General features: G+C 41.4%; 2 protein-coding genes across 6 annotated transcripts in view; one reads left to right on the plus strand and one right to left on the minus strand.

Annotated features, from left to right (window-relative positions):
- RALGPS1 (Ral GEF with PH domain and SH3 binding motif 1) overlaps positions 1-25757 on the minus strand; it is a 659487-nt gene that overhangs the window by 333086 nt on the left and 300644 nt on the right. The gene's annotated exons all lie outside the window — the stretch shown is intronic.
- The window catches only part of ANGPTL2 (angiopoietin like 2), a 73054-nt gene that overhangs the window by 15631 nt on the left and 31666 nt on the right, over positions 1-25757 (plus strand). Inside the window, exon 2 of the mRNA XM_077484862.1 lies at positions 18796-19662. Coding sequence (XP_077340988.1) covers positions 18858-19662 — 805 coding nt within the window. The 5' untranslated portion in view covers positions 18796-18857. The remainder of the gene's footprint in view (positions 1-18795; positions 19663-25757) is intronic.

Genomic DNA, 25757 nt, shown 5'->3' on the forward strand with positions numbered 1-25757 from the left:
CGATATTGATAGCGAGAATATTATTATTTCCTCTTGTACTTCTCGGGAGTGCATTTCATTAGAAACCTCTTGCTGCCCGGGTCACTGTTAAGTAGGTTTAGCCATGCTTAGGTGCGTTTAGTCGCATTTGCGGACATTTAGATACATTTAGAATGTCGAATTGGATTCTGAGCGCACATAATCACATTTAACCACAACTTAAATGACCGCACCCAAAACACAGGTAAACACACAGTGTGAATGGCTCCATTGAAAAAAAACAATGCATGCATTCAGAAATACCCTCTAAACGCATAAATGCCGGTATGACCCTATCAGTGTTAATGAGGCCTAATAGTGTCATCTAATCAATAACTGCTAGCAGCCATTAATAGTATCAAGCCTTCTATTTATGCATCCCCAATATGAGTATAGTGCAGCGCCACATATTGTTTCATAACCAGGGTACACAGGACCGTCTTTAATATTTATTGAACCCCCCCCTCCCCCCATGCAATTTCACTCTCCACCTGCTCTGAGACATACAATAAATAGCAGCTAGACTTAAAATGAGTTTACTGTATCAGATCAGGCAGTGATTGCGATTGGTTGCCAGAGGTTACAGCATATCATTGCTGACTGGTTGCAAGAGGTTACAGCACACATTAAGGCTCACTGACTAATTGCTAGAGATTACAGTACATGATTTCTGCTTGTTGATTGGTTGCTAGAGATTACTGTACAGTAATACTGCTCACTGATTGGTTGCTATAGGTTACACCACATCTTCTCCTCACTGGTGGGGGGCCATGATATACATATGAATTCCGTCTTTATTAACATATCAATGCCGCTGGCCTCAACTATTTACATATGAATGCAGCTGCAATTTATATATAAATGCTGCCATTATTTACATATGAATGCCGGTTATTTACATGTAAACACACAGTCATCTGTACACAACAATAGGGCAGAGCTGAGCAGCATTAGTAGCAGCACTTCACACTGAGATATCAGGACACAGCACAGGACTAAAACTTCAAGGGACAAGGGAATTTAAACTGGGATAGTTGGCATGTATGAGGCAGCTACTTTGGGCCCCACAACAGTGACAGGGCCCAGGGCAGCTGCCCCTTTTGCCCTGCCTTAAAGACGACCTCGAGAGTACATATATTTAATTCTCATTAGCTTCTTTTTACCACTCCTTGCAGTTTCTGCTTAGCACATCATCAGTCAAATCCCTTGCGAGTCAGGCGACTAAGGAATCCAATGGGCTCCTCGAAGTGGTTTTCCACAGTGTGCATATGTGGTGGCTACTTGCGATGAGGTTTCACGTGTCTGGCACCTGGTGGAAGGATAGGTGGACCAAAATTCTGCCACCAGCAGCCTCTGCGGATGTATACTGCAAACAGCATACAATGGCCATGTTTTTTATTTCATAAAATATGGTTACCCCCCTTTTTTTGTTAATCTTTTTTTGGTATCTCTGGGCTGCTGATCTCCATCCGGCTCCTTCAGCACTTCCTCTACAAAGTCACTCCAAAGTCAGCCGCAGGGCAGCTTCCTCATCAGGGCCGTCTTTAATATTGATTGGACCCTGGGCAAAAGTTTTCTTAGGGCCCCCCTCCCCCCATGCAATTTCGCTCTCCACCTTCTCTGAGACATACAATAAATAGCAGCTAGACTTAAAATCAGTTTACTGTATCAGATCAGGCAGCGATTGCGATTGGTTGCCAGAGGTTACAGCATATCATTACTGCTTACTGACTGGTTGTTAGAGGTTACAGCACTCCTTAAGGCTCACTGATTAGTTGCTAGAGGTTACAGCACATTTCTGCTTGTTGATTGGCTTCTAGAGATTGCTGTACAGTAATACTGCTCACTGGTTTCTATAGGTTACAGCACATCTTCTCCTCACTGCAGGGGGGCATGATATACCTATGAATGCTGTCTTTATTTACATATCAATGCAGTTGGCCTTAGCTATTTACATATAAATGCCATTATTTACATGTAAACACAGGTCCGCGGTGAGTCATCTGTACACAACAATAGGGCAGAGCTGGGCAGCATTAGTAGCAGCACAGGACTAAAACTTCAAGGGACAAGGGAATGTAAACTGGGATAGTTGGCAAGTATGAGACAGCTGCTTTGGGCCTCACAACAATGACAGGGCCCAGGGCAGCTGCCCCTTTTGCCCTGCCTTAAAGACGGCCCTGTTCCTCATAGTGGACCATGCCTGTACAGTGTGTGTTGGCACAGCTTCTTGTACTATCTACTAAGGTTACATGTGAATGAATGACAATGCGTGAGCATTGGATTCTAAGATTAAAACAATTCAAATAAATTACACAGTAAAACATATAGGACATTTTACAGGTTGATTAGATTTTAATGATCCAAAATTACATTTTATGTAAAACTACTGTTGCAGTATATTGTGAAATTTCACACTATAATGACATGCAGCGTGGAAACGCATGATGCTGTGCAACGCCATTAAATAGGGCAGTCCATGAAATCTGGGATTTCCCAATGAGGGTGCTTTTATCTCATAATTTGTTGGGGGGCGCTTTAGGGATGTTAGAATTTTTAGGGTGCTATAAATGCCCCACCCCCTTCAAGCGGTGATCAAGATGTTCTGTACTCTGGATTACGCCACTGAACCAAGTGAATTTTTCACTTTAGAACACCAAAATGTTACGAAATCCCTGTCACAATTTATAAAAACCCAAGTATGAAAACGTTGGCTTAAAAACTGAGAAAGAATGGAAAGCACGGGGTCTGTTTTACATCACAGAACAAAAGAATATTAAATTGCTAAAGTCAATAATATCATAGGTCATGTGCGCCTGAGAATCTGCCAAAGTCATTTTTTTATTTTTTTTTAGGATTTATAGGAAAATTGATAGTAGCAGAACCCCAATAAGCATTTAATATTTGGCCACCGTCCTACGTGGGGTTATGCAGGAACATGACGAAGGATGTTACACAGCTGAACATATATGAGATTTCCATTAAGCCACCATTGGCACGCATGACATTTAATTGGTGAAAATCTCACTTCAAAAATTTGTAAGTGTTGGCCGCCTGGGTGCGCTAATCTATGCGTGACAACATCACTGGGCAGTTGCTGTTTCTTCTTCCAAACGTTCACAGCTACATGAAGAAGGGTCTGTGTCACCTCGTTAATGTAGACTTGGCACCGTCCTGCCTTTGCATTAATAATCCCTTACGTACGTGTGATTTCACTTTCATAGTTCCCACTCCGCACACTGCACTTTACTAGGTTTCGGGAGGGGGGGGGGGGGATAAACTATTAGAAGACAAAAAAATTAAAAATTCAGCTGATTAAATGAAGAAAAAAATAGAGGTTTACAGGAAATGTGAAGTTTTCTAAGTCCTTCAAGAACCTTAAAATTCTTTCCATATGTCTATTTACCGATTTCATGTTGCTTGTTAACATCGAATTTTTCCAAACCCACAAATTATAACAAATCTGAAATAGTACAAACTGTGACTTGCTTTCTTTACCCCGGGCAGGGATAGAACTTTCCTTTTTGTTTTTTTTTTGTTTTTTTCTTCTTCTTCTTGCTACTTTAATGCAGGGAAGAGAGTCTGCAAAAAATTCCAACACTTGTGCTTCTTGTCCCTCCAAATTGTTATTTTATTGCAGTGAGCTACAAATTTGCAAATAAGAACTCCACACCTTTATAGAAGCGAAGGCATCTGAACTCAATAACTTTGCCTTCTGTAAACTATTCTGTTCTGTGGCAGCAGCCATTTTAGGCTAAATGAGGCTCATCAGATGCCTGTGACATGGGATAACTTGTGGGGTGCATTGAAGCAGCCTAGTTATTTTGAATGGTCTGCATAGGAAAATTCCAAAAATGAGCACCATTTTTTTTTTTTTTTACATACGCTGTGCAGATGGCTCCAACTGTGCAATACATGCATGCATGTTAGGATGCTATTCAAAATGACACTGCAACATGCCACAAATCATGCATTATGGCATGTTATTTTCTTTAAACGGTTAAAAAAAATCCCCTCTGGGTGATTAATGCACATTGCAGGGATTTTCACAAACTGCTTTTTGCTGTTCTGAAAAAATAGCGGTTTGTTTTACCAGACTCATTTTGAATGGGCAGTTCTGGTTCATTACAATCAACTGCGGCACTCTGTGTTCTAAGGAGAAAAGCCGCAGTGTCCGAATCCCTTTAGATGTATTTAAAGCTGAGAAAAAAAAAAAAGTACAAGCTTTATTAGTCATATCACTTACCTGTAATTAAATATTTCCCACGTTGTGCAGGTGGGGCAGGATCCTGGTGAAATATTCGCTGCAGGGATAATTGTCCTTTTCCTGGCTCTGAACTTCCACAGCTGCAATGGCAAAACAGCAGTACAGATGGTCTAATGTGGACCCACCAGTGGCGGACGCCCCCCCCCCCCCCATCCACGTATCTGGCCCCCTAATCTACATATGGGCGCCAGATGCCTGGTTTCCAAAGGGGATTTTTTTTAAGCACGTGATTAGACTCTCCTCCCAGCCAATCAAATTTTTTTTTTTGGTGGAGGGGATTGTATGATAGCCGCCATCCGTCTGCCATGGTGTTGGTATCCCCCCCCCCCCCCCCCCCAAATTTAGAGCACCAGCTGCCCTGGGACACACCCTCTCCTTGTTCCTCCTCCATTGAGAAATGTCTTTTAATAGTTACACTGCTTGCAACATAATCGTGAATAGGGGAGAGTCTCATCAGACAGGGCATTCCCTTCCCTAGTCACAGATCCCGTTACAAGCAGTGTAATCAATGAAAGACTTTTCTCAATGGAGGAAGAGCAAGGAGGGGGTGTGTAAGTTCAGAGCCAGGAAGAGGACAAGCACCAATGCAGGGAAGATTTCTCTAGGATCTAGCTGCCTTAACAACTTGGACATCCTTCATCACAGGTAAGTGATGTGACTAAAGCTGTAGGGATTTTATTTTAATTTTTGCTAAACTTAGCTTTAAACTTTTGAGACTCACCAAAAATGAAATTCTTATGTCAGGGGGTGCCTACAAATTTGACGTAGTGCAGACTTCTGGGAAAATCAGTGAGCCAATCACACAAGCAGGAAATTACATTGCTGTACAGAAGGCCTCCAGGTTGCCATATTGTATTAGGTATTTCAGAAAATTACAGCGCTGTAGATTGTAAAGGAAAGGTCATTTTAGTCACAATCATTTACAACATGCCTAGTGTGGCAATTGTATTTTTTTATATGGCATTTATATTTTTGGAATTACCTTTCAAGTAGACATTTTGAAAGTCAGATTTGATGTGACTTTTGGGTTTTATATGTTTTACCATATTGTTATAGCTGCACTTCATACAGAGATTAGTACCTGTGACCTCCAGTGTTTATCTCTATGTCTTACAGCAAGAGTGCCGAGATATAATCAACTAAAAAACAAGACCATCTGAATTATGTTCAGTGAATCAATATATTAGGATAAGGGAAACTGTATACAGCAGAAGGCATGTAAACCAAAAACAGAAACATATCATTCTCTGCAGCTATTACCAAATTATTAACAAATCATTAAATTAAATGGAATTATTCAATTATTAATAATTATAATTTATTAATTATGAATTATTAAATTATTAATAGATCATTCTCTGCAGCTATTACCTTTTGTACCACCACCCCCTCCGTTTAGAATGTAAGCTCTACGGGCCGGGCCCTCCTGTACCTTTTGTATTGTACTGTAATTGTGTCTCCCCCCCTATACATTGTAAAGCGCTGCGTAAACTGTTGGGGCTATATAAATTCGTTAACAATAATAATAATAATATTTTAAAACAATATCTCATTACCTTAGAGCAAGTTTAATGCCAATATATTCAATTCCTATTATTATTATTATTTTTTTAATAACAACAGTTATACCTAATTTTGAATAGGGTGAGTATAGCTACTCTGCCATGTTTTTATTGTTTTCTAGGTCATCATTAGGACGTCCGATCATTTTCTGTCCCAGTGGCACCCTTTCACACCCTGACAAACAGGGTGTTAAAGGATGTCAGGAAGACACAGAGACAGGAAAGTAAGGAAAAGTCTACTTAATCCCCTCCTGCTCATTTCCAAACTTAAACAAAAAAAATTCTATTCCGTCTTCAATAGATTACCTCTAAATTCAATATTCTATTGCTTAAGAGTCTATTCACACAGGGACAACACGACTTCCAGCGAGACTTTGGGAGGCAACTTGGACACGACTTAAATATGAATCACAGCACGACTTGAGGCAACTTACAAGGCAACTTGAAGTTGCTGTCAGAAACCATGAAACAGACAGAGACAGAAGTACAATCAAATCACACTTGTTTATAAATAAAAATGTAAATAGAAAAAAGCGTAGTCAAGCATAGCCAGAGTCCACTAGCCAGATCGGGTAGTTAGCCAGTCCAAAGTTCATTAACCAGATCGGGTAATCAGCCAGGCCAGATCCAAGGAGAGCAACTGCAAGCAGGATAAGAAGCCAGTCTTGAAACAAACAGCAGGAGATGGTTCCCTGTGATGTGACCAACGCGAAGGCAAAGGAAAGAGTGAGCAGGAAGGCTTTAAATAGGCAGGTCAGACGAGCATCATCGGGAATAGCTGGTAACTGTGGAAAGAGATGAGAACTGGCAATTAGCCGACAGCTGAGCGGCCAGCCCAGAGAAGGAAGGGCTAAGCCAGCCCTGACAGTTGCCTCCAGGACAGGGGACTTTGCCAGTGGCCAATCACATAATAATCAGCTCTGTGGGAGGGAGGGGGTTGCCTGGAAAACTATTTTTACTTCCTGGAAAGTTGCTTCAGTTAAGACAGGGGATCAGACATGGAGGCAACTTCCATTGAAATCAATGGGTACAAGTTGCCTAGAAGTCGGATTGAAGTGGTACAGGAACCTTTTCTGACATCGGAGCGACTTCAGTAGCGTACATTAAGACGGTTCTCATTCACTTACATTGATTTTATCATGTTGCGTAACTTGAGGCAACTTGGGACGATTTCAAGTTGGATCCAAAGTTGCCCCTGTGTGAATAGACTCTGAGGATTGTAGTAAGCAAAATAAAAAAAAAACTCTCCAGCTGTTGTGGATCTACAATGTGAACATGCTTAGTCCCTTCATTTGAATAGAGAATAAAAAAACTACACAGCATGAATTAGGCTCGGTAATTGCCGACACCAATTGTTGGTTTTATGACACCCCCTCTGCAATTCCCATCAACATAATTACGAATCTTTAACACGCACTTTTACAGACTCTCTTGCTCAGACATTATCTGTGGTGTTTTGAGACAAGGGCGCTTCTTATGAGTCAACAACACTTAGTCATCTTGGTTGGCATAAAATGCTCATAAAAAGCAGCAAAGGATTCTGGGAGCTTCCAAATAAAAGCAGCTACAGTTTGTGGTGTCTTGGCTGTTCCCTTAAATGTAACCACACGGGGAAAGTACACACTTCACCTTAACTAGCTGTTTAACAAAACCCATGAAAAAAATTGAAGCACAAAAGTCTTTTTTATATGCAACGGCATTACCTCTCTCTTTTTGACCATTACACCGTAGCTTGGTGAATCTGAAATAACTTTTCATAATTACATTAAAAAAGGGACTGTAGTACAAAGATAGATTTGTCTTTACCACAAGCCACAATCTACATGAAAACTTATGTTTCTTATGCCGCGTACACACGATCGAATTGTCCGGCAGGCTTAGTCCGGCAAACAACCTGCCGGATTTTCTAACGAACGGACTTGGCCACGCACGGACGCTCCGAAAGTCTGGCGATTTCTAACGCGATGACGTACAGCACGTACGACGGGACTAGAAAAAGGAAGTTCAATAGCCAGTAGCCAATAGCTTCCTTCTCGTACTTGCTTCAGAGCATGCGTCATTCTTAGTCCACCGGACTAGCACACTAACGAACGGATTGTCCGCTGAAAGCCAAGTCCGGCGGACAAATTTTGAGTCAACACTACTTTCTAATGCCGGCCATACACTGTTCGAATTTCGAAAGAATTTGTCTTTCGAAAATCGTATCCAAGAATTTTTGTATGAATTTCGCACCATTAGTGGGGGCTGCAGCAACAGCCGATTTTCGTGCGGAAATAAAATTTGAGGAATCGGACATGTTGGACATTTTTTGAAAAACAAATGATTTTCTAATCAATGATGGGATAATCGTGCGAGAAATGTAATAAGAAAAGAAAATGTACGGAGATAAAAGAAAATTTACGGAGAGAAAAGAAGATTCCCGGCCAAGAAAATTCTTTTCTGTAGTAACATGAGGTGAAATTGAAGGCTTGGTCAGCCAAATTTCGAAAATCAATGGTGGCGCCATCGGATCACAAAAAAAAAACAAATTTTCTGATTTTGAAAAGAAAGTTCATTCGAAATTCGACCGTGTATGGCCTGCATAAGTCTGCCGGACTTTACGATGAAAAAGTCTGCTGGAGCCCACACACAATCGAATTGTCCGGTCGATCGTGTGTACACGGCATTAGATTTTATTTGCGAGATGTTTGCTCAATTTACCGTAAGTGGCTGCTGTGGCTGGTGGAGTCCAGTGTTTTTACTGCCAATTGTAACCCAAAGCCGCCCGTGGCTCTGCCAGGACGCACAAAAGCATATACATCACACAGGCCTTCAAATTTGTTCAGTGTTTCTGCCTGTGGCGAGGTCCGTCCCTGGTGTCTGCTGGGTTATCCCGTATAACCACTTAAGGACCACCCATTGCATATATACTGCCCTATTGCATGAAACAATATACCCGTATGTCGTTTAGTGCACGAGACACTCTGGGCACGGGGGAGCCAATGCGCGGGTCCGGCGGCCATGATGTCAATCAGCCACAGAGTTGCCAACCTCCCGCAGCATTTTTTTTACTGACAAAACATGGAAAATGTACTGGTGGAGCACATCTTATAATGACAACCTGAGAAATTACAGAACTCAGATAGAAAACTAACACAGAGAATATTTGAACAGTATAAACATGATATGGAAACACCGACAATACCTATAACAAAGTCATTTGCTTAATTTACACTTAAAATTCAACATAGCACAAAATTATCAACTCCTGATATTTACTGCAGTTGTTAAAAAAAAATTTGATTTTTACAAATTGGCAGTAAATTTACTGGCGGTTGGTAACCCTGGTCAGCCACCTGCGAATGCTCCTAAGAGGCAGAACAGGCATCTGCGAATGTAAACAAAGCAGATCCCCGTTCTGACAGAAGAGTACAGTGAGATTGTCTGTTCCTCGTGATCAGGAACAGCGATCTCTCTGTACTCCCAGTCAGTCCACTCCGCCCACAGTTAGAAACACCTCCCTAGGACACACCTAACCCCTTGATCGCCCCCTAGGGGTAACCCCCTTCCCTGCCAGTGTCATTTATACAGTGATCAGTGGATATTTTTAGCTCTAATCACTGTAATAATGTCACTGGATCCAAAAAAAAGTGTACGATCTGTCCGCCGCAATGTTGCAGTCCCGCTAAAAATCACTGATCACCGCAATTACTAGTAAAAAAAATATAAATAAAAATTATATATAGGGCGGCACAGTGGTGTAGTGGTTAGCACTTTCACCTAGCAGTAAGAAGGGTCGCTGGTTCGAATCCCAACCAGGACACTACCTGCCTGGAGTTTGCATGTTCTCCCTGTGCCTGCGTGGGTTTCCTCCGGGTACTCCGGTTTCCTCCCACAGTCCAAAGACATGCTGGTAGGTTAATTGGATCCTGTCTAAACTGTCCCTAGTATGTATGAATGTGAGTTACGGACCTTAGATTGTAAGCTCCTTGATGTGAATGTACAATGTATATGTAAAGCGCTGCGTAAATTGACGGCGCTATATAAGTACCTGAAATATATATATATATATATATATATATATATATATATATATATATATATATATATATATATATATATATAATGCCATAAATCTATCCCCTATTTTGTAGATGCCAAAACTTTGGCGCAAACCAATCAATATACGCTTACTGCAAATTTTTTTTTTTTACCAAAAATTTGTAGTAGAATACATATTGGCCTAAACTGATGAATAAATTTGTTTTTATTTTTTTGGATATGTATTATAGCAGAAAGTAAAAAATATATATTTTTTTCAAAATGGTCAGTCTTTTTTTGTTTATAGCACAAAAAATTAAAATGTGCAGAGGTGATCAAATACCAGCAAAAGATAACTCTATTTGTAGGAAAAAAAGGACATTCATTTTATTTGGGTACAGCGTCGCACGCCCACGCAATTGACGTTCGAAATAACGCAGTGCCGTACCGCAAACAAATGGCCTGGTCATTAAGTGGGTAAGCTCCGAGCAAATTGCTTAATGATCAGAGAAAATGCCTTTATTTGGATAGTATTATGTATCAAAAGATTTCCAATTCTGTTCAGCCAGTCTTGTGATTCAAGTGGCTTTGCCAGTTAGTGTAGCCTCTATAACCTCACTTTTCTCTATTGCAGTTAAGCAATACAGCTTGGTCACCAACCCACTCCCAATGTGCTGATAGGGCAAGAAACACACACTGGAATCTTCACTCTGCTCCATAAGCTACCAATGGTAGTTGTCTGTAATATTGAGCAGCCTAGCAATTACTGCCAGCCCTCCCTCCTTTAGTCTAAATTTGACCATAGACAGATCAAAATTTGGCTGATTCAGCACGGACTGCACAGGCATTACTGTTTGATAGAAGTTGATTGGTTAGATTGATCTGTATTTAGAACAAGCTGTAAAACGTTTGTGGATCAGCAGCTGCAGCCACTAATCAGTGTATTCTGACAGCAAGACTCATCAGAATGCATCAGAAATACAATATCCTGGCAGGGGCAGGGATTCCTCTATCCACCTCGTTTGTGTGAATGGACGAATCTGTTGGTTTATGGCTATGGCCAGCTTAAGACCCCATTCACACCTGAGGGTTTTGTAGCTTGAAGCCTGAAGCTACAAAAAGTTAGAGGGGAAAAAATCTATTATTCTCAATGGAGATGGTTCACATCTCCACTCCATGTCGCCTGAAGCCGAACGCCTGAAGCTCAAACAAGTTCCGGACCCTTTTTTGTCCCTCGAATTGAGCAGATTTGGGCGTTTTTCTTCTTTTAACATTGGTGACCCTTTGCCCTGCACAAAATCGTGGCAAATCGCGGTAAAAAACGCTGCAAATCGCGGTAAAAAACGCAGCAAAAACGCAGTATAATCGCGGTAAATTCGCGCGATTTTCTGCTTGAAAACGCTACGCTTAAGTGTGAATGCAGCCTTAGTCATGCTGTTAAGATCGTTAACCAAAAGCTAAGAAATATTGCTTAAAGAGGAAGTAAACCCTGATGGGTGTTACTTCCTCTTTGATTCCCTGCAAAGGTAAAGCATAAGGGACTACTATGCATCACATCGCATCGCATAGTAGTCCATTATGTGCCACTTACCTGACACAGGAGCCAGCGAAGTCACCGCTGTCCCCTGTAGTCCGGAGCCTCCATCTTCTTGGTGGGTCTCGCTGCTCCGGCGCTGGCATTCGTCGGAGCTGCGATGACGTCACTCCCGCGCATGCGCACGGGAGCCGCTACTCGCGGCATATCGCCCGTTAACTGCGGCGCGCTCAGTGCGCCTGCGCACCGCTGTCTACGGTGCATGCGCCGTAGACAGCGGTGCCTGTCTTTCGGCAAATATCTCCTAAACCGTGTAGGTTTAGGAGATATTTCTTGGACCTACAGGTAAGCCTTAATCTAGGCTTACCTGTAGGTCAAAGTTGGTTGTAAGGGTTTACAACCACTTTAAGGTACTTTTGCTAACTGTATTTAAAACAACATTTATTTCTTTACAGAACACCGAGCTGGATCACATAGCGGTCTATTACATCAGCTGCAGTTTAGCTTTAAGCTTTTTCAAAATACACCAAGTTACCTTTGAACATTTACTAGAATGAGGACATTTTGCATTCTTTTTTTCCATCATCCGACAATTCCTTCACAGATTTTTGTATGTGGAATCCAGACGCACAGCATTAAAGAAGAGACTTTTACTGTTTACTTTACCGACATGTTCAAAGTGTGGGAAATTTCCAGCCAATACCCCAATAAAGCACCCTGGCGAGTTTATTTAATGGTGTCAGTGTGGTGCTGCTTTACTGAGCTCTGTGTCAAATAACTCCCGTACAAAGAGTCCATTCATCCCAAGACTGAAAAATGTCCTCCAATTCATTTCGGGATCTATTTGGTACTATAAAATCTTTACAACAGAGCCTACTGAGTAAAAAATTGCTGTTCTCATCATATTGAAATGATCTGCTGATGATAAAAAAAAAAAACTCCGGTCCATCTAAACAGTGGGAAGCAGAGGCATTGAAAGCACTCTATACCATTAACACACTTCCTTTTCTTGCACCAACAGACTAAATAATAGGGGAACTCAATATCTGACACCTTCATAAACTAAGAAGTCTGTTTATAAGGGGTCAAATATTAGATTCGCCAACAAATCATTTCCCTGATTTAAAAAAAGAATGTGCACACTAGATTCACCCTTTTAAATTAGTTCTGTGCGTTCTTTGTTGTGGTCAACATCAGAATTGAAAACTAAAACTGCTACAAATTTTTATTATTTTGCTTTGCTCAGTGAACAAGTGGATTTTTAGGCTCAAGACCACAAGTTTTCAGAATTTCATGAGCTCATTTGTTGTAAAACACTTACAGTGTTTATAGAGCTCAATACCCAAAGCTGAAGTTTATAAAACACATCTGAATGAGTTGGAGGGCTGACTCCTCCCTCTCTCTGTCATTGAGACACCCCACCCAAAAAGAGAAAACTACAGCGATGGTCTTTCTTTAGAAATTCCATTGAGCTTTGTGTATCCTGTTATGCATTAAAGCAGAACTCCAGCAAAAAAATAAGAAAAATGTATATCCTTCATGTCCGCCGCTGCCATGGATCCCGGAGTGACTTCCGGGTCTCGCTGCTCCGGCACTGTGATTCGCCGGAGCAGCGATGACGTCACTGTTTATAGTTGTTTATATTTATTAATTGCTCTACATGAGAATTACATTATGCTGCTATCCACGTGCATTTTTTCTATTTTTCCACATGTGTATTTTACATATGAATGTTTCTGATGTGGTTATTATCATATGTTTTTCTCATATTTTTAGGAACAGTTCCATCAGTTTATTGACATTCCTTTGTGTGTATGTCGATGCCGAGTTAGGTTCTATTACTTTTTCATCGTTATTGGTGTCAAAGCTGTTTTTTTTATTTCTTTTTCATTCAGTTTATTTAAGATCGCTGTGTGTACCATCTGACTACTTCCTGTTTTACTATCTCAGACTGAGGCCTGAGACACATATTTTGGTCATAACAGGAAGTGACCTGTGAAACACTTGGTTTCACTTCCGGCTATCCAAAGTGAGGCTTGAGAAGCACACGGTGGCGCCATCTTGCCCGAAATCGCAAGTGAACTCCAGAAGTGCCCCAAATGAGCGTCATAGCTGTGTTCCATTACAGGGGTTCCTCATCTCTATATATAGATGGTAACAAGCATGGATCAGCATGCAGGATAACCTGCTAAATCCAACATTTATGGGAACGATTGTCTGGAGATTTCATCCATGGTGTTTATTTTATTGAATTCATTTAGACCCATTCAGGGGCCCTTTATGGTTATCGTGGACTTTTTATCATCATCACTGAATATATGTCATTATATATTTTTTGTTATTAATTTCTTCACGTTAACTTCACATTTGATGTTGATTATCTAGTTAGTGCTGCACTTTCTCCACAAATACGTTTATCCATCTACACTTTTTGTGCTGGCTGCTAACGCTTAGACAGCGCGGTAAATTTATTTATTTAGTTGGTACAGAGACCTTCGTTTTTTGTTTTTTTTTATTCAACCCAAGGCTTTAGAATGTCCAGGTTATGAACAACTATATAACATTATAGCACCATGTGTGGTGATACATTGCTGTGTAAGAGATGGTGGTATAACCCATCAAGTTGGATCTGCTATAAAGTTCAAAATTTCTTATATGAGAGATATATTGGCAGGCCTACAGGAGACCAGACAGTAGGCCAGCTACTGTGGTAAACATAGTGGCAAGTCAACAGGCAATAAATAATGTGAAGTTATTGCAATAATAGCTTTTGGGACATGATGAGACATGCATCCCTAAATTGGACAAAAGTCATGGTCAGGAAAAATGGTTGTAGAAAACGGAGGACAGCAATGGATGCTCTTTGCAACACTCTAATGTGCATAGAGAAATATGCATGAAATGCACTTGGATTAAGCCCCTTGGACTTTAAAGTGGTTGTAAACCCTTACAAACTACTTTGACCTACAGATAAGCCTAGCTTAAGGCTTACCTGTAGGTCCAAGAAATATATACAGTTTAGGAGATATTTACCTGAAGACAGCTACCATAGACAGCGGCGCACACGCGTACTGGGTAAGCCGCAGATCGCGGCGATATGCTGCGAGTGTCGGCTCCCATGCGCTTGCGTGGGAGTGACGTCAACGCTGCTCCGGCAAATTACAGCGCCGGAGCAGCGAGACCCACCAAGAAGATGGACGCTCGGAACTACAGGGGACAGCGGTGACTTCGCTGGCTCCTGTGTCAGGTAAGTGACACATAATGGACTACTATGTGATGCGATGCGATGCATAGTAGTCCATTATGCTTTCCCTTTGCAGGGAATCAAAGAGGAAGTAACACCCATCAGGGTTTACTTCCTCTTTAAAGGCAGAAAAGTATAATTAGAGGTAAGCTTACTTTAAAAGGCAGTGATGCCACTTTTATTGGTACAAAACATGGTCAAATGGGCAATATTAAAACAATGTAAACAAAATAATTGGAGAGTAAATGTATACAGTTTGATATTACCAAGTATAATTAAACCCAATGGTATCAAGTATACCCATATACTGCCAGAGTCATAATGTGATCAGTCCATATAGGTTTCTTGAATATCCCAACATGTTTCGGAATTACTAATATATATTCCTTCTTCTGGATATCTAGAACTATATAGACATATATTCCCACCTAGAGAGCCAATCCTCAGATGGGAGGGGTACTGGATGTTTGGCGCCAAACGCTGCTAATGGAGCAGCTGGAGCCATAACCAGGGCCGTTCTCCGATGCATTGGCACGAGGCGCAGCCCTGCCCCGAGGGCCGGGATGATGGCATGCACCAGCACATCGCCGGCAGAAGCAAACCTCCACCGCGACAAAGGAGGGTGCGATGGAGGCACAGAGGAGCTCCTCTCCATAATAAAGCCATGGAGACAGCTGGATACAGGAAGCACCAGCATGCCTACTAGCCCTGTGCCTGGTGCTTCCTGTACCCGGCTGTCTCCACGGCCCTATTTTGGGGAGGAGCTCCTCTGTGACTCCATTTTGCCATACACTGTCGCGGTGAAGGTTTCCTTTTGCCAGCGATGTACTGGCACGTGACATCATCCCGCCCCTTGGGGCGGGGCTACACCACTCGCCGATTAATCGGAGAATCGCCCTGTTTATGGCTTCAGCTGCTCTATTAGTGGAGTTTGGCGCCAAATGTCCAGCACCCCTCCCATCTGAGGATTGGCTCCCTTAGTGGGAATATATGTATATAGAGTTCTGAATACTCGGCAGGTCTGCTCTTGGCACGAGCACTGCCAATATGGACATATAGATGCACCAGTTTGATTGAAGGTAAAGTGACTTATGATAAGGGGACTTTGCTTGGTCTATGTCCCCCTTTCCATTTTGTCAAATACTATGTTGTGCTATACGCCTATACAATTCAAATTTTCATTATACTTACTTCAGTATGCCATTTTTGGTTTCAGATCCTGTCATCTTGATTCCTGGTGTAGTCCATAGGGCGTTTCTTGTAAATTACTGTATGAACTCAATAGTCCTGCTTACACTACGTATTGCAAAGTGACTATTAGCAACTATGTTTGAATTTCAGAAAGGAGAAATACAATCACCCAGAATATAAACTCCCCTGAAGAAGACATTCATCTTAGTAATTCTGAAACATGTTGGGATATTCAAGAAACCTATATAGACTGACCACAGTATGACTATCAGTATATGGATATACTTGATACCATTGGGTTTAATTATACTATGTATGTTAAAACTGTATACATTTACTCTCCAATTATTTTGTATACATTGTTTTGCCCATTTGACCGTGTTTTGTATCAATAAAAAGGGTGTCACTGCCTTTTAAACTAAGCTTACATCTAATTACACTTTTCTGTCTTTAAAGTCCAAGGAGGTTAATGCACATTTCTCCAAGAACAGGAATGAGGGTGACAAATTTGTTTCACAAGCTGCAAATAAAGATAATCAATTAGATTTTATTGGTGGATATTATTAAACAGGAGGAATGAGAAACAAGTGCTTGTACACCAAAGATATTTTTACTGAAGTGGAAAGTGACCTAGGCCTGCACTTTAACCTTGCAGATATAGTGTTCACCTTCGTTAACCAGCAGTTGGTAAATATAAGAAGGGTGGAGGCATGTGGTCGACAACTTTAGAGAAAGTCAAAAAGGGCCTAAAACTAAATATTGTAATTTTGAATATCACAAAGGGAACCAAAGAGCCGGTGCAATAGTGTGGAAGAGGGTGATGTGCAGGAAACTAGCTAAAGGTTTGGTGGAGTGGAGCTGTGATAGTTAAAGCCTGAATCCAGATCAAGTAAGAAAATGTAGAACTTGTTAGAACAAATACCTCTAATTTTCATGTTTATTTGTCAGGTGTTACACCCCTTATTTGTCAGTATAGCAAGCAAAATAAAATCTAATTAGGTTATTTTTCTAAAGATCAAATGTCATTTATACAAGTGAACAAAAATATATCTAAATATATAACTCGTGCTAGAAGTACATATAAAATGTAATAAAAAAAGAATCGAATGTGTGACATGTGAAGTTGTAGCTGCTGCACACAAAATGCTAACAAAATGCTAACACTTGCTAATGGATAACTAAAAAGAATTACAGCGCTCGCAAATAAATAAAATGCAAATGAAAACAATTCTTTGATAATTAGTGAAAGTCCAAAAAAAATGTGATGTGCTCCAATATTAAAGTGGAGTTGTGCTCCAAATCTCAAGGTGTGGCCACACTCCCTCCTGTGTTCCCACTCACCAGATGGAATGGACCCCTAGCTTTTCAGTTTGGGGGTCGTTCAGGCTTTGAGGTGTTGGCCAGGGATGGCTGAGTCACATCAATGTTCCAAGAAGATCTCCAGTATTTATAACCATCACATGTGGAGCATGATGCCCAAAATAATGAAAAGAAAAGGGACCATAGTGAAGTACTGTTTACTAGGGCTGCAACGAACGATTATTTTCATAAATCGAATAGTTGGCCGATTATAAAAAATAAGGTAATTTTGCTGCGATTTGCATTTTTACATTTTTTTTTTGCCCAATTTGTTGTTGGGCAGATTAAAAAACACAAATTGCCGCAAAAACACATTATTACATTGCTTTTCTGCAGCTTCTCCATTGTGTTTCAATGTTTTTATTGATTATTATTGATAAAACAAAGATTGCATGTTACATACACATAGTAAAACATAAATCTGAATATCATTGTAATTATGAAATACAGAATTTGAAAATAAAGCAACAATATGAATTGATATTTGGCATAAGATAGAAATGCATAGATCAATAAAAAAAAAAACACACTTGTAAATATCTATCATATAGATGAAATTACTCCAAGCTGGATAAAATTGATTTAAACAACACATGCGTATATATGGAGTCATATTAGTCGCATACCTACATCTCATAAGAAACTAAAAAAAGGTGTAACAAACTAGAGTAACAATGAATCTGTAAATTCCATATTATCTCACGCACCCCTAATGGGATCAAACTGTGCGCGAAAATAATTTGAGTCCTAACATCAGACTATATATAAGGTAGTGGTCTGTATGCAGCTTCTCCATTGAAGTATATTGAACTAAAAAAACAAAATGGCACCGTTTTGCTTTAAAAAAAAAAAAAAAAAGATCTTGTCTTTTCCAAATACTCAGCAGCTGAAAAAAAACATGGATGTGAACGTGTCCCATAGGAAACCATGTAAATGAAATGTAGTGTGTTTCTGCAAAAATCACCAAAAAACCCAGGCCTGAGATGTTTAGTAACATAATGGGGTTAAAAAAAACTAAAATTTGTACAAAAAGAGCAAATAATCGCTACTGTAAGGGGTTAATTTTTTAATATGGGACAGTGAAAGTAATGTTTACAGTAGCGATTTGCTCTTTTTGTACTATAAAGGGCTAATTTTAGTTATTTTTTTTAACCCCATTATGTTAGTGGCCGATTAATCGATTATGAAAATAGTAATCGATTAATTTCATAATCGATTAGTTGTCGATTCATCGATTAGTTGTTTCGGCCCTACTGTTTACCAAAGAATTTATTGCGCAAGTGGACAGGTACTTACAAACAGAAGGTTAAAAATAGGTTATTAAGATCAGGAATTATTGGGAAGCAGAACCTAAAGCGAAGAGATGGGACATTAAGGGTGCAATATTCAAAGAAAAAAAAGAGTATATGTATAAAAGATTTCCTGATATTGTTAACAGGGATGAGGTGCCATGTAATTTGGGTGTTGATGGAAGTCTGAATCATGCCTTTCAAAAAAAGGTTTCTAAGATGTTATGGTGTTGAGTATCTTGCTCACTTCTTGCCCTAATAGTGTAGTACTATACTATCAAATTGATTTTTTTATTTGTTATTTTTTCTAGACGTCCAAAGAAGAGGGCAAAAAAGTCATTCATAAGTCCCGTCTATACGTATTACGTGGACCATGCAACTCCTAGGTGGTATCATTTTGTTATTACTTGTGCTCACAGAAAGTACATATGGCGGCAGCGCACAAGAGTTTCAGAACAGTGATGGGACAGAACAAGAATTTATTTATGCCAACAGGGAGCGGCGAGCGGCAGACTCATCCGACAAATGCAGCTACACGTTCATTGTACCGCAACAGAAAGTCACGGGGGCCATTTGTGTGAATTCCAAAGAGCAAGAGACCGTGTACGAAAGTCGGATCCATAAGCAAGAGATCGAACTCCTCAATACAGAACTTTTGAAACAAAAAAGGCAAATTGAAACGTTGCAGCAGCTTGTGGAGGTGGACGGTGGTATTGTTAATGAGGTCAAGCTCTTGCGTAAAGAGAGCCGGAACATGAACTCCAGGGTCACCCAGCTGTACATGCAACTACTGCATGAAATTATCAGGAAACGGGACAATGCGCTGGAGCTCTCACAGCTAGAGAACAAAGTTCTAAACCAAACCACAGAGATGTTACAGTTGACTAACAAGTACAAAGATCTAGAACACAAATATCAGCACTTGGCCTCACTGGCAAGCAACCAGTCTATTGTGATCGCACAGCTGGAAGAACAGTGCCAGAAGGTACCTCAGTCAAAGCCGATACCACAACCTCCACAACAGCCTAACCGGGTGTATCAAACACCCAATTACAACCGCATCAATCAAATTTCCACTAATGAGATTCAAGGAGACCAAAACTTGAAGGTCCTCCCACCTCCTCTGCCAACTATGCCCTCCGTCACCAGTATCCCAACATCTACAGACAAGCCATCCGGTAAGTAAACCATATTGGAAATATGACAAAAGCAGCCTATTACAAATCAACTTTGCATTTGCAATGTAAAGTATTAACAATTATTTAAAATAAAAGCTTACCCGTCTTCTTTACAAATTGTCAAATATTCTAGTTGTACCACATAGTATGTAATACATATAGAGCTAAAGCCCATTTGAACCCATCGTATTTATTACTGTAATGCAGCCAGGTTGCCAGGACATATTTGCTGCAGCAAGGGTTAAAATATACCCAGTGCTGCCAGCACATTTCAAAGTCTCTCTTACACAAAGCAGTAGCCATCGACAGTGGCGTAACTAGAACCTTCAGGGCCCCGATGCAAGAAATCATGAAGGGCCCCCCTGCACCCCAGCCAGGGCCCTTCCCTCCGAGTCCGGCGGTGAAACTCCAGGGCGTGGTCACAGGTATGACCTTTGTGAGCCCTGTAATTCCACCACTGTAGTTTATTTTTATTATTTTTTTTTTACATTTTTAGGTGCCCCATTGGGGGATTGGCCCTAGGCAGGATGGGGTCCCCGTCCCCAGAAGAGATGAGGTCCTTTTCTCCAGGGCAGATGAAGTTACTGCCCCCAGGTGAGAAGGGGTCCCTGTCCCCAGGGGGAGATGGAGGGGGTATGTAATGGTGTGTGGGGGATGGGGTCCTCTCACTCACCATGACCAAGCTGTAGGCCGTGCACTCATCCATGTTGGCCTGGGCTCCATCCAGTGTGCTGCACGGGCGATCAGCATATCTCCCAGAAAGACCTTTCATCATCTGTGTATGACGGGGGAGGAGGGGGGCTGGCAGACAAGCCTGCAGTGTCCTCCGGGGGGCTCTCATAGGGCTGCACTGCATCTGTGTGCTTAAAGTTTGTTTACCCGAGAGAAGTAGTGGGCCGGACTCGGGGGGGGGGGGTTCTACTCTGGCTGGGGAGAACAGACATCGGACTGAGCGGCAATGCATGGAGCAGGAGAGGGGTACTCTGAGGAGCCGGCCGAGGACACAGGTCATGCGGGGAATGCACAACTAAAGAGCAGCCAGTGCGATAGTCAAGCGTGGAGCTCTGCTAGTCACCCTCCACCTCCAGCCACCCGTGTGCATGGTGCACTGGTACCCCTAGCTGCCTATGCTGCTGCCGGCCATATGTAGAGGGGGCTGCATGGGCCCCCTGCAGCACAGGGCCCAGTTGCGGTCGCGACTGCTGCACCCCCTATAGTTACGCCCCTGGCCATCGATATGGCATCCCCCTGCATACGGTTCCATGATGACCTCATTTAGACAGGTATGGAAGTTACAACATCTGCAATGCCAAATCCAGAACCTTCGAAATGGTTAAATATTTGTAACGTTGTCTGGTAAAATGAAATTCTACTAAACAAGTTTATGTAAAGGGTTATTCAAGCGGGACTCCTCTGCATATTTATAATTTTCCATTATCACTGCAAGAAAGGCAGGGGCATGGCGCATGTCTGAGGTTACCGACAAGACAGACGTGGCTTGCAAAGAGCTGGATGGAAATTGCAATTAATTGGGACACATAATTAATGTCTGAGGGAGCTGCCAGCTCCTGAACACCATCCAAATGTGTTGGCAGAAATATTCCCTCTTGGACAGGGGATTAAAGGAGAACTGCAGTTAGTATGGAATATTACAGACAGTAGGAAGTTGACCACTGCATGGAAAGTAAAGCTTCCCCAAGTCTTTGATTTTTACAATGCTTTCCAATAAACACTCAACATAACTGGCACAGGATGTGAACATCTATCCGGGAAAAATGAAAGTTGCCTTTCTTTCTCCATAATGGAAGCAGCAGAATCCTTTAGTAGCACAAAGTATTCAAGAGAGAAGAGTTAGAAAGCAGAAGGAAAAAAGTTCTCCAAAATAAAAGGAAAAATTCGAAAAGTTCAGCACAGGAGATTCAAACGGCAGAACGATCAGAGTCCTCCAGCAGCAACGCGTTTCAGGAAAAAAACCATTGGATAGCAGGAAGGAAAAGAGCACTCCAGAAATGCAGAGAATCTTCCACTGAAAGATCAACTTTTGTCAAGCCAAGTAGTTAGTGACACCCTGAAATTTTGGCCAACTCAGCAGCTAGTGGGTAGAAATATGTTCCGCTGTAGATAAAGGAATAAATCCTTGGGCAACACCGAGTATTTTAAGAGAAGATTCGGATAGTGGAAAGAATAAAATGCTCAAGCAGTAAAGAGTATTTCAGGAGAGGGGAGTTAGATAAGGTTAGAGAAGAGCCCCCCTAACAGTGCAGAGTATTTTAGGGGAGGAGACGTAGCAGAAGGTACATAATCCTCCATCAGTACCGAGTATTTCACGGGAGGCAAGTTTATAAGCAGATGCCTCTGGTAGTACAGAGTATTTTGGGCAAAGAGAATTAGATAGCGGCCGTAATGCCCTGTGCTGCCGCAGTAGCGGTCTGTAAACTATACAACACAATACACAGCCTGTGAGTCAGATATCAAAAAGAGCAAAGTCCTCCAATAACACAGCAAGTAAAGTGTTTGTTAAGCCTTTTTTTTTTTTTAACCACTTTCAGCCCCGGACCATTTTGCTGGCTTAAGACCAGAGCACTTTTTGCGATTCGGCACTGCGGCGCTTTAACTGACAATTGCGCGGTCATACGAACTGGCTCCCAAAAGAAAATTGACATCCTTTTTTTTCCCACAAATAGAGCTTTCTTTTGGTGGTATTTGATCACCCCTGCGGTTTTTATTTTTTGCGCTATAAACAAAAATAGAGCGACAATTTTGAAAAAAAAAAAAACACAATTTTTACTTTTTGTTATAATAAATATCCCCCAAAAATATATATAAAAAAATTTTCCCTCAGTTTAGGTCGATACATATTCTACATATTTTTGGTAAAAAAAAAAAAAAAAATCGCAATAAGCGATTATTGATTGGTTTGTGCAAAAGTTATAGCGTTTACAAAATAGGGGATAGTTTTATGGCATTTTTATTAATAATTTTTTTTTACTAGTAATGGCGGCGATCAGCGATTTTTATTGTGACTGCGACATTATGGCGGACACATCGGACATTTTTGACACATTTTTGGGACCATTGTCATTTATACAGCAATCACTGCTATACAAATGCACTGATTCCTGTGTAAATGACACTGGCAATGAAGGGGTTAACCAGGGGGTGGCAATGTAGGTGTTAAGTGTTCCTAGGGGCGTGTTACTAACTGTGGGGGGCTGGGCTTTGCGTTAGTGAACACTGATCTCTGCTCCCATCACATGGAGCAGAGATCAGCGTCACTTGTTGCTAGGCAGAACGGAGAGATGCCGTCCCCGTTCAGCCGCCCCGTGAGACGATCGCGGGTATCCCCACGGCGATCCGACCGGACTCACGGGGGTCCCGACCATCAATGTAGCCTACCATTGCCCATCAGTGCAGCCTATTTTTGCCCATCAGTGCAGTATATTATTGTCCATCAGTGCAGTATATTATTGTCCATCAGTGCAGTATATTATTGTCCATCAGTGCAGTATATTATTGTCCATCAGTGCAGTATATTATTGCCCATCAGTGCAGTATATTATTGCCCATCAGTGCAGTATATTATTGCCCATCAGTGCAGTATATTATTGTCCATCAGTGCAGTATATTATTGCCCATCAGTGCAGTATATTATTGCCCATCAGTGCAGTATATTATTGTCCATCAGTGCAGTATATTATTGCCCATCAGTGCAGTATATTATTGCCCATCAGTGCAGTATATTATTGCCCATCAGTGCAGCCTACATTTTCCCATCAGTGCAGCAGGGAGGAATCAGGAGAATCTGGCGGCAGGATCGCACAGAGCGGGGATCTCCCGCTGAGACATCTTGTATATGAATAGCCATGCTGTCAAATGAAGTCCCACCCCCCTAGATCAGCCATTCTAATGGACAGCAAACTGGTCCAATGCCGGTCCAGAAGGTGGGACTTTGACAGCAAGGCTATTCATATAAAAGATGTGTCTCAGTGGGAGATTCCCGCTCTGCACAATGCAGCCGCCAGATTCTCCTGACAGTTTTATGGCCGATCGCCCTTTTTTACAGGACATCAGAGTGGTCTGGGGGGCAGGGAGTCCCCCCTCTGGGCTGCTCTGATGGCCGCACTACTTCTGCTAGAAGCGATAAGCCAGGAAACTCTGAGGCCAGTCTGTCCCTGCTCCTCACTCGCCCTCCAGTAAATTTCACTTGCCAAATGCGAGCAGACGAGTGGAAATTTTGAGGGATGCTCTACACATTGAATGCCATTTTACGTTTGCCTGTGGTTTCTAAACCAATGGATTTTAGAAAACAAAGTCACTTTGCCCTCAATAAAAAAGGAATTTTGCAAAGACAACCTGCAAAAAAACAAAGTATGAAGCTAATCGTGGTCAGAACTATTCTATTACTTATATTAATCAGCTGGCACAGAATATTTTAGTACCATGTAAGCTGAGCATTTCATATGGCCAAACCTCAAGCATTTGTATCTTCTAAACGCCAAGACAGCCAGAAGCCCCTTGGTGTCTCCCTCTATAGCCCACTGTGCTTCCGAGACTCAGATCGCCATTACACTGCCTTGTTTTCTTGATCTGTTGCAACAGGAATTATCATAATCAATGCTGACTGTGTAAAACCCTAGAGAGGGAACAGGAAATGGACCCAGCAGGGTTTCGGTGTTTTAGCGCACTGCAGGGGACATAGCGTTTGTTGCGCGGGTGAGTGAAGAAAATTCCTGCCATTAATGAAATGCTCAAGGCAAAAACATGGTTGTCAGTCAACGTTCTGCGCAGTCAGCACTCTGCCGTACAACCGTACAGGAACTGACCCCCAGGTATCAATGGGCTCAGCATCAGTCAGGTTACAAAATGAACTCCACTGTTGTTTCTAACAAGGCCAGATCACATAAGTCTTATCAACTCAAAAGACTTCAACCATTACCAGGAAGGAACTTTACTGTATTGGGTTTCTGTGCCTCCAACATCCAAGTACATGAGCACAGATGTTGAGTGTAGTCACTTGTCCACACATCCTCAGCATATTCAAAGCATATCTCCTAAAATCTCTGAAACTTTTCTATAAATATTGATGAAACTAAAGCTAGTTATACAAGTAAACCTTTATCTTGCTCAGCACAGAGGACGGAATGTGTGAAATCCAAAGAATGTATCCCATCCAAACTAAACAGCAAGGATGGACAAATCTCCCATTGCCAGTTATTGTATTCTCATACATTCAATCCAATGAGCACCAAACACCCAACAGTTTCAGGAGGGCAGGTTAAGCCAGTGTTAACGAATCGAGCAAATGCGAACACTGGCCTAACCTGCCTTCCTGAAGCTGTTCTAAGCAGTAAATTACAGTGCAGATCCATTTGCGATTTACCCGAGTCCAATAAAGCACAGTCAAAAATGCATAAGCCCCGATGAAGGGGAAATATTTTTGGCCCCAAAATTAGCTGGATTTTACGTAGGGCTGAAACAACTAATCGATTAATCGACAACAAATCGATTATGAAATTAATCGATTACTATTTTCATAATCGATTAATCGGCCAGTAACATAATGAGGTTAAATAAACTAAAATGAGCCCTTTATAGTACAAAAAGAGCAAATAATCACTACTGTAAATATTACTTTCACTTTTCTACAGTAAAAAAATGAACCCCTTACAGTAGTGATTATCTGCTTTTTTTTTTCTACTATAAAGGGGTCATTTTATTTTTTTTAACCCCCATTATGCTACTAAACGTCTTATGCCTTGTACACACGGTCGGACATTCCGACAACAAAATCCGTCTGATTTTTTTCCGATGGATTTTGTCCTAAACTGGTGTTGCATACACACAGTCGGACAAAGTTGTCTGAAAATTTGATCTTTTGGAAGGTGATGACGTTTGTTCGTTACGACGGGATTTTTCCGTCGGAATTTCCGACCGTGTGTACAGGGCATTAGACCTGGCTCACATCTATGTGTTTATTGGTGCTTTTTGCAGAAATGCACTACAGTTCATTTCCATGGTTTCCTATGGGACACGTTCACATCTGAAAGGGTCAGGGAATTTTCCTTTTCTTCTTTCAAATACTTTATTGAATACAA

The sequence above is a fragment of the Lithobates pipiens genome, unplaced genomic scaffold (genome assembly GCF_037356315.1).
Source record: "Lithobates pipiens isolate NorthernLeopardFrog02 unplaced genomic scaffold, aLitPip1_a1.2 Scaffold_166, whole genome shotgun sequence".
Classification (NCBI taxonomy): domain Eukaryota; kingdom Metazoa; phylum Chordata; class Amphibia; order Anura; family Ranidae; genus Lithobates; species Lithobates pipiens.